Source organism: Papilio polytes, unplaced genomic scaffold (genome assembly GCF_000836215.1).
Source record: "Papilio polytes unplaced genomic scaffold, Ppol_1.0 DF824146.1, whole genome shotgun sequence".
Lineage (NCBI taxonomy): Eukaryota > Metazoa > Arthropoda > Insecta > Lepidoptera > Papilionidae > Papilio > Papilio polytes.
In genome coordinates, this window is record NW_013525058.1 from 219,765 (window position 1) to 229,734 (window position 9,970).

Sequence of the window (9,970 nt, forward strand, 5' to 3'; positions counted from 1 at the left end):
CGAATTTAAACACGCACAAAAAATATGAAATGTAAAAAACTGCCGAGTCTCGCTTCCCTACAAAAGAGATGTCATGTAAAACCTAGTCATTTTAGTGCCTATTATGTAGCCTTGCGCCATCATTTTCAAAGAACACCACTTGCTGTTTATTCAATTTTTAAATCTAAGCAAATGTCTCGAGAATAACGTATTTTAGTTTGAAAATGGCACCATGTAATTGCCAAGGTTACATAATAGGCGTTCGGGAAGTTGCGGGATATCCTCTCGTCCCAAGACATACCGCAGTGTCTCAAGACAAAAGTCTTTGACCAGTGTGTGTTGCCAGTGATGACATACGGGACAGAGACGTGGCCACTCACTGCGGGCAATATCAGGCGGCTCAAAGTCACTCAAAGGGCAATGGAGCGGGCAATGCTCGGAGTCTCTCTGCGAGATCGCGTCAGGAACGATGCGATCCGCAGCAGAACCAAAGTAACCGACATTGCCCGAAGAATTGCAAACCTTAAGTGGCGATGGGCTGGCCATATTGCCCGCAGAACGGACGGCCGATGGGGCCGAAGAGTCCTCGAGTGGCGGCCACGGATAGGTCGTCGCAGCGTAGGTAGGCCTCCCGCAAGATGGACCGATGACCTGGTCAAGGTTGTGGGAGTGCACTGGATGCGGGCGGCACAGGACCGGGCATTGTGGCAATCAATGGGGGAGGCCTACGTTCAGCAGTGGACGACCTATGGCTGACAATGATGATGATGATGACATAATAGGCACTAAAATGACTAGGTTTTACATGACATCTAACACTTTTTTATAGGGAACGCGGGACTCGGCATTTTTTTATATTTCATATTTTTTGTGGGATCTTTCTTTTTGTAGGTTTAGATGAAGGTGACATAGGCGCCAATACAAATATTCTCTCTTTATTTATATTATTAGTATAGATGAAATAAAGTTTTATTATATTTTAATATTGTTTATTAACGTGTACAATGTTTTAGATGTGGGAGACGTCTGCGTGCTGCGAGGCGGACGGAGACCACTCGAGCGGGCGCGTGCACGTGCGCCGCCGCGCCGCGTCCTCCGGGGGTATGCGCACATATTAAAAAACTATCTTCGTTTCCACTAAAATCTTACTAATATTATAAATGCGAAAGTTTAGATGGATGGATGGATGGATGTTTGTTAGAGTTTGTAGCCTAAATGGCTGAACGGATCTTTATGAAGTTTCACGTAGATGTAGAGGATAGTCTGGAAGAACACATAGGCTACTCAATTTTGTTTTTTTTTTTAAATTTCACGCGGACGGAGTCGCGGGCGAAAGCTAGTTAAAAATAAAACAAAAGTAAGTAATGCCCATGTGTCCTTCCAGATGTTCTACATATATACCAAATTTCATCGAGATCCATTCAACGGTTTAGGCTACAAACTCTAACCAAATATCCATCCATCTAAACTATCGCATTTATAATATTAGTAATATATTCAGATATTATCATTACAGTGTACATTTTAATAATAAAACGGTGTTATTGTAGACACTATGTTAATAATTAAAAAGTAATACATAGCCTGTGTTTAGCCAAATTTCATGAAGATCCATACAACAGTTTAGTACCTTCCAACATCCATCCTTACAAAGTAATATGAGTGATGTATGATGTTGTCCGTAGCTAGTGACGCGCCGTACTTCGTGCGCACGCGCCGCGCCTCCCCCGCCAGCGAGGGCAGACCCACGGGATACAACAGGTGAATGTCTATACATGAATAATATTTGGGGGATTCTATATTTAGGTCTTATATTAGTTTTGTATGTATTTTATGTTTTTCGATTGTAAAGGCAGTTACTCCTCTATATGCTATAGGCAACGCCCATGTTACTATAATATTAATACACTTTGACTTGTATTTCATGACAATAATATATATTGTTTTTAATTTAGTTGTGCTCTAGGAACGATTCCACAATACGTCATGTATTTTAAAGGAAAATATCTAGTAGATGAGTTTTCTGTATAAAATGTACATTTTTTTATTCTGCAGAGATCTAATGGTTTAATATACAATACAATATGCTATTTTATTGTATTTCTATTCTATTAATAATAGTAAAAAAGTACATAAATGTATGTTTTCAGAGTGCAATCAAGTACGGAAGGAGGGAACTCCCGTCACAGGAGGTCTGCGAGTTTCGCGGGCACTCACCAGTTCACATACAACGCCCTCACACATACAATTAACGGTAACAAAACTAATATCTAACTAGATATAAAATAATTAAAGTAGATAGCCTATGTTTTCTTCCAGATTATCCTCTACATCTATGTCAAATTTTATTCAGATCCGTTCAACAGTTCAGGCTACAATCTCTAACATCCATCCATCCAAATTTCCGCATTTATTATGATTTATGCGATATTCTGGTGTAAATCCAAATTTAAATATTATTGAAATACAATCATAAAGTACGAATGTAAAATAAAATCACATCACCCCTTTTTTATTTAAATATAAAAATAGCGACTTTAGAAAAATGATCTAATAGTTTAGGTGCCATGAAAATGTTTAGGAAAATCTAAATGACAATTGTATTTGCTTTATTTTGTAACCGCTTTTTTCATTTTGGACCATAAATTGAAATTGCCATTTTTAACTCGAATAAAACTAAAATCCTACAATTTTAATGTCATAATAAATAAAGTTTATAAGAACAAGTTATAACAGATTGTATTTTTTGTTGAATTTGTAGTTACTTTGGGTTTAATTGTAATTTTTGTTCTTTGTAACTAGGTGCAGCAGATTCTCAGCGGGACGTAGGCTCGGAGTCGGAGTTGTCGTGTTCCAGTGAACCTGACGAGAGATACGAGACCTGTTCCAGCGGCAGCGAGCCGCCCGACACGCGGATAGACTCGCCGGAGTGAGACACACTAAGTACCACACTAAGCACAACATAAATGACCACATAAACAAACTTCACCAATCACCAACGGGCACATATTGAAAAAAAAATAAAAAAAAAACGATTTATTTAAAATCCAACAATCTATACTATTATAATAAAGCGTAAATACACATTTCTTTATTGCCTAAGAAGTCAGCTATTACAGAATATTTATGAATATTTTTTTTCTAATAAAAAGCCCTACACTTACATCACGCTGTAAGCTATATATTTTCAAGCCATTAAACTTAGGGCGTAATGATTTTGGATAAAAACCCTAATATGGGAAAGAGACCATAAGTTGCTGCCAACATTAAGGAAGCAAGATTGTAATGGTTTGACATTTGCTATTGATAATTTGACAAATGTAAACGATAAAATAAAATTTTCATATTTTCATTCGGATGAAGCCGCACGGTAACAAACAATTGGAGGACGGCAAAAAAACATTTAAAAGGTTTACATAAATTTACGTGCAATTTGTGTAAAAAATATAGTTATAATTTTTTTTATACAGAAAAAATAAAATAAAACAGATTGAAATTTGAAATATTGAAAGGAATCCTTTATTTATTTATTTATATAGGATTGCCAGCTAAACATGTTAAAATAGATTATTTCGATTAAATGCAAATTTAATTTAAAACTCAACCGCAGTTAAAGTTATCTATAATATCTACTATACCTATCTATTCTGTAAATATCGACGGTAGTAAATTTTTAAAATTTTTAAATATATTAAACTTTCTAACTTACGGATACATTGAAAATCGTCAAAAATAAATCTCTAAACAACCTAAAAATCACGAATATGACAGATCTAACCAAAGATCCGTTTATTTCCGTTACGATGTAAAAAAAATCTGATTTACTAAAATTAACGTTAAAATTTCAATTCCTATAAAGAATATTTAATTCCTAATAATTATTTAACTTTTTACCCACAGCGCAACAGCCAAAAATACAAAACATTTTTTTTATATTTACATTACAACTTTATTCAAACTTATTTACATAACTGTTCCTTTTTTTACATATTTTTCTTCCTTTTTTTGTTTCATATTTTTCTTTCGCTTGTTTTCATATCTTTTTATAACGCCACTCAAATGTCTCGGTGGCCAGTATGAACCTCTTTGGCTGTGTTCATACCGCTTGTAAGCCAATAAGGTTGTATTTTGCACTTAACAATTACAATGTTCCAAATATTCCTTCCATTGCCAATCAAAAGTGTATCTTATGGTAATAAAGATAAGGTCGTTTTGTAGGAGCAAGTTGTGCGGAGGAGCGGGCGGCGGCGACGGCGGTCGCGGCGCGCGCTACCGCAGCATCGTGTCTGACGTGTTCGACGGAAAACTGCTCTCCTCTGTGCAGTGTCTCATCTGTGACAGGGTAAACAGTTTACAACTAAAAGCGGTTGAACAAAACTGTCGCACAACTGTTTAGTTCTCGTTTTAATTCCTATGTCGATCGCACATTACTTGATTTTTAGTTGTGCAACTAAACAATCTACAATCGCACAACAGTTGTGCGATGGTTTGGTCAAAGGTGTGCGCCCACTCTAGATATTTAAATATTATGTAGTCAAGGCAGTGAAAAATTTTTTTTTCACTGGTACTTTCTCTGAATGGTACTATTTCACTCGACAAGTTTAGTGCCTCCTAGTGTCCTTGTAATAAGACCCTTTACAAAATTGTAATAAACTCCATCTTTTGTTATAAAATAAACTAAAAAGCGTCACTTTATATTACAAATGTCAACAAAACCTTGCCATTGCCGAATATCTCTGGACATGCCGTTTCGCTATTTTAGCGTAATTTGTTTTCTTGTTTGCTAAATAAATGTTTTTGCAATATTAAAGGTGTCGACGCGTGTAGAAACATTCCAAGATCTATCTCTGCCGATACCATCGCGGGAACATCTCGCGGTGTTAAGATGTCAGCAGCCGATATTGAACCATCATGTGCAACATAGTTCACAGGAATCCTGGGTACAAAAACAACATTTATATACTTTAAACATAAAAAAATCCTAAATAGTGCATGTATTTGTAGTTAAATGTAACGATTGTTACAAATGGAAGTCAATAGTCTCTGCCTACCCCTTTTAGTTATGGGTGTTTGTTAAAAATAGCAATAAAATACCTTTTTTATATATGAATGTAGGTTTGGTGGGTACTGAGCTGGCTAAGGTCGTGGTTCTACGGCCCTGTCGTCTCGCTACAAGACTGTCTGGCGGCTTTCTTCAGTGCGGACGAACTCAAGGGCGATAACATGTACAGGTAATACTAGTTTATGTAACTACTAGCCTAAGATGAACCCTATTTTATATGTTCGGTATTCCAAATCTAATGTTAACTTACATTGGAGAAAATTCGAAAAGGTTTTTAAGCATAACTTTTTTATTTAAGCATTGTTTAAGATGAAATAAATTCTACGTTTCAAGGGAAGCTTATAACGATACATTATTAAATCGCAATCAAGTCGGTTAAGTCCTTTTTGATATTAGCGCACACAAACACACAGACAAACATCGTAAGAATAGAGTCTTAGGCCCTTATGAACCTCATGACGCCGAATTGGATGAAACATTTTTTGAATCTGATATTGACTGAATTTTGTGACATCTAATCGTTGTCTGACTGACGTCAAAAGTCACAGCCCAACTTCTTCCGTGTTTTAGTCGCACGGCAATAATCGTAATTTTTTTTTTAGTTCAAAGGCTGAATATTCATATTATCTGGTTATATTATACCAAGTAGAAATGTTGAACAACATATATTTCCTATTCCAGCTGTTCCCGCTGCAATAAGCTGCGAAACGGCGTGAAGATGTCGGGTGTGGTTCGTCTGCCGGAAGTTCTCTGTGTACATCTGAAGAGATTCAGACACGAGTTAATGTTCAGTGCTAAAGTCGCTGCAAGGGTGTCATTCCCCATAAATGACTTAAATATGGCACCATATACACATAAAGGTAATTTCGTTTTATACGTTAAAGTTTATTTTTTAAATATGATTGCCTACAGATTAGACCATAGGCATGTTAATGCCTAAAGCTGTGTGGCAGGAGATACTTTTATTTAGTAATTACTACTCTTTTCTTCTATTCTCTTATAATCTCTTTGTAACAAAATAGTAAGCAAAACTGTACTGGCTTAGTGCGATCTGGGCATTACCATTCAACTGTACTGGCTTAGTGTGAGCTGGACATTACTGTCCAACTGTACTAGCCTAGTGTGAACCGGAAATTATAATCCAACTGTACTGGCTTAGTATGATCTGGGCATTACCATTTAAATGTACTGGCTTAGTGCGATCTGGGCATTACCATTCAACTGTACTAGCTTAGTGTGAGCTGGGCATTGCTGTCCAACTGTACTAGCCTAGTGTGAACCGGAAATTACAATCCAGCTATACTGCCTTAGTATGATCTGGGCATTACCATTTAAATGTACTGGCCTAGTGTAATCTGGGCATTACTATTCAACTGTACTGGCTTAGCTTGAGCCGGGCTGTACTGGCCTAGTGTGAACCGTGTATATTTGTATTTAGAATGCACGTCACATATATCGCGGTACGCCCTGAGCGCGGTGATCTGTCACTCGGGCACGGCGGGCGGCGGACACTACACGTGCGTGGCGCGCTCGCCCGCCGGCTGGCACGCGTTCGACGACGCCGCCGTGCTGCCCGTGCCCGCACACCACCTCGCCGCTTGCGAGGCTTATGTGCTGTTTTACAGGTAAACTGACACCTTTTTTTAATACAACGACTACAGACTCTTGGTCCGTACTCTTTTTTTTGCACTGCTTATATCTCTTTTTTCTTTAGTTTATTCCATTATTTTTATTAATATATTTTGATACAATGTTTTAAGTTATACTAAATACAATAACACTACTACTAGGACAATGTCTTAACTTATACTAAACACAATATAAAGAACCTTAATATTAAATGTTAACTAACTGACACACTATTTACATATACCTCATTTTTATTTATTTTATTAACTAGCTGTTCCCGTATGGCTTGAAATTATAAAATCTTTATTTTATTGTTTACATTTGTGAAATAACAAGATTAAACACACAAATGACAATGGCCTTTGACATTAGATAACAACAGTTGTCCTCCACATAACTCTGTCATCCGTTATCTAATTCACTCCCTTCTTGATCATGTCACCTTTCACGCATTCCATCCATCTCTTTCTACATTCCCATTCCTTCTCATAACATGCCCATACCACTCTAACCTTTTACTCCTTATTTTCTCAACCACTGGGGCTACTCTCAAACTTCCTCTAATATACTCATTTCATATCTTATCCAATCGTGTTACACCACACATTAACATTCGCGTTTCCGCCACATGTATTCTCCTTTGATCTGTCCATTTTACTGACTAACATTCAGATCCATACATCATGACGGGTCTGTAACGGTTTTGCATGTCGCATATGCATATCGCATTATGCAGGTCGCATATTACTCCTGTAACCTTACCTTACCTTTTTTGTTGCCTTTGTATAAAAGTAATAAAATGTGTTTGTTTTTCTTACAGGAAAGTAAACCCTCAGATGACATTACTACGACAGAAGGCAGCGGAAATTCTCGAGTCGACGAATGTGGAGCCCAACGATATCAAGTTTTATATTTCCAAGCAGTGGCTTAACAAGTAATTTATATTTTATTTAATTTTTTTATTATGTTTCCTTGTATTTTAGTACAAATTTAATTAAAAAGTTTATATTTAAAGTTGATTTCCACTAATCACATAGAGATTAAAAAAGTTGTCAACATAACTTAAAAGATGTCCAAGGCTTCTTTTTCTGAAATCTGTATTTATACTAATACTATAAAGAATAAAGAATTGTATTTTTAGTATGTATTGAAATAATCCAAAAACGACTGGGCCGATTTAAATAAAAAATCACCATTAAAAAGCTACGTTACCAGTAACATAGGTTACATTGTTATTGTTTTTTTTTAAATTTCACCAAGGCGAAGTCGCCAGTAATGTAGTGTGTTTATTCAAATGTCTAGGGTGCTCAAGATCACTTGTTACAAAATTTGCGGTACACCAGCATTATGTTCTACTAGCATTTGCCCGCGACTCTGTCCGCGTGATATTAAAAAAAAACAAAAGTGAGTAGCCTACGTGGTCTTCCAGAGTATTTTCAATGTCTATGCCAAATTTCATCGCGATCCGTGCAGCTGTTTAGGCTCCTAACAAACATCCATCTATCTAAACTTTCGCATTTATAATATTAGTAAGATACAGCAATTTATGAATGTTATGTAGCAATTTTCAGTTATTTGTCGTATATAAATATTGCGTGTTAGATTCAAGACGTGGGCGGAGCCGGGCCCCATCGAGAACGGGGACTTCGTGTGCGTGCACGGCGGCGTGCGGCCCGAGCGCGCGGCGCAGCTGCACGCGCTGGCCGCCGTGCTGCCGCAGCCGCTCTGGCAGTTCCTGCACAACACGTAAACACTGCTAACATTCATTGAATACCTTTTTTCTGCTGTTCATGCCTCTTATTATATGGACAATGAAACGCCGGTACTTAGCTTCATGATTGTTTAATTACTATGTTACGTTTTGGTTGTAATAAGAATCACTTGATTAGCGCGAGATACAATGCATGAACGCGCAGAGTGACAGACGAAGTTCAAGAGAGTGAGTAAATGTCCAATAGGGATGTCCGTGTGACGCTGTTGCTAGTGATGTCCGTAGTCGATCATTAGGGATCCATATGAAGGTGACTTAGGCGCCAACATCTGCTTTTAGAGACTTTGCTTACAACGTGTCAGTACCATAATAACCTAGAGATAATTTAAAGTAAACATAGTTGATAGTTCGCTTGATTTTTCACATAATCATGAATATATTTTGTCTAAATAAGACAGATTAGTTTGATAAAAGATGCATATGAAGTGACAAATTAAATTTGTATGAAAGTAAATGACGTACCTAATAGACAGGTATTGTAGTGACGAAACAAACACGCAGCGAACAATTTTAAAGTATCGATATTCGGTTTAAATAAAATTTATCGAACTTAACTAAAATTATTATTTTCTTATAACTTAACTAAAATTATTGATTTAGTGGACAATTCTAGTATTGATTATAGTGAAGTAAATTTAGCGATGACTGATGATGACTGATGAATCAAATTAGATTATGTACGGCTGTAGCAGTAATAAATACTCATTTATTATTTTCTTTTTAAAGTTATTTTGTCTCCGTCTGGCTGGCTTTTAATATAAATATAATATAATAAATATATTTTTATATACATACTAATATAAAATACTTATATAATTATATAACATACTTAAATATTAAAATACATAAATAATACCACATACATAATATATTTGTAATGATTCTGCAGGTCATTATTAATTTGAGTTTTTTTTAATTCATAAGTTATAACTATCGATTCCAACTTCTATAAGAATAAAAATCGAAAAGATTCATGCCTCATTTTACACGACATATCTATACTATTATAATAAAGCGTAAACACACACTTCTTTGTTGCCTAAGACGTCAGCAATTACACCATATTTTGAATAATTCTTTTTTTAATAAAAATCCCTACACTTGCTTCACGCTTTAGGCTATATATTTTCACGCCATTAAACTTAGGGGGTAAATATTTTGGATAAAAACCCTAATGTGGGAAAGAGACCATAAGTTGCTGCCAACATCGAGGAATCAAGGTTGCCATGGTTTGTCATCGTGTCATGTCATTTTGACATTTGCAATTGTTAAACTTGACACATGTAAACAATAAAATATTTTAACGTCGATGACTCGGTAAAGGCTTATCAGGGCAAGAACGACCTTGAGCAGTGAAGAAACGAAGAAGAAGAAGAAACAATAAAATGAAATTTTCATAATTTTATGCGGATGAAGTCTCACGGGAACAGCTAGTTCCTACTAAATTATCACATGAATTATCAAAGTGTACAATTTAATTTGGACAAAGTACATATTAAAAATGATATAACGTATGCAGGTTCGGCGGC

The 9,970-nt window shown here is 36.1% G+C and overlaps 1 protein-coding gene across 1 annotated transcript in view; it reads left to right on the forward strand.

The window, feature by feature from the left end:
• Positions 1 to 9,970, forward strand: part of LOC106111707 (ubiquitin carboxyl-terminal hydrolase 20) — a 23,994-nt gene that overhangs the window by 9,791 nt on the left and 4,233 nt on the right. The window contains exons 8-18 of the mRNA XM_013293850.1: positions 993 to 1,080; positions 1,665 to 1,740; positions 2,130 to 2,233; positions 2,782 to 2,908; positions 4,186 to 4,321; positions 4,791 to 4,919; positions 5,095 to 5,210; positions 5,723 to 5,901; positions 6,480 to 6,666; positions 7,491 to 7,604; positions 8,273 to 8,417. Of these exons, the coding sequence (XP_013149304.1) occupies positions 993 to 1,080; positions 1,665 to 1,740; positions 2,130 to 2,233; positions 2,782 to 2,908; positions 4,186 to 4,321; positions 4,791 to 4,919; positions 5,095 to 5,210; positions 5,723 to 5,901; positions 6,480 to 6,666; positions 7,491 to 7,604; positions 8,273 to 8,417 (1,401 nt within the window). The remainder of the gene's footprint in view (positions 1 to 992; positions 1,081 to 1,664; positions 1,741 to 2,129; positions 2,234 to 2,781; positions 2,909 to 4,185; positions 4,322 to 4,790; positions 4,920 to 5,094; positions 5,211 to 5,722; positions 5,902 to 6,479; positions 6,667 to 7,490; positions 7,605 to 8,272; positions 8,418 to 9,970) is intronic.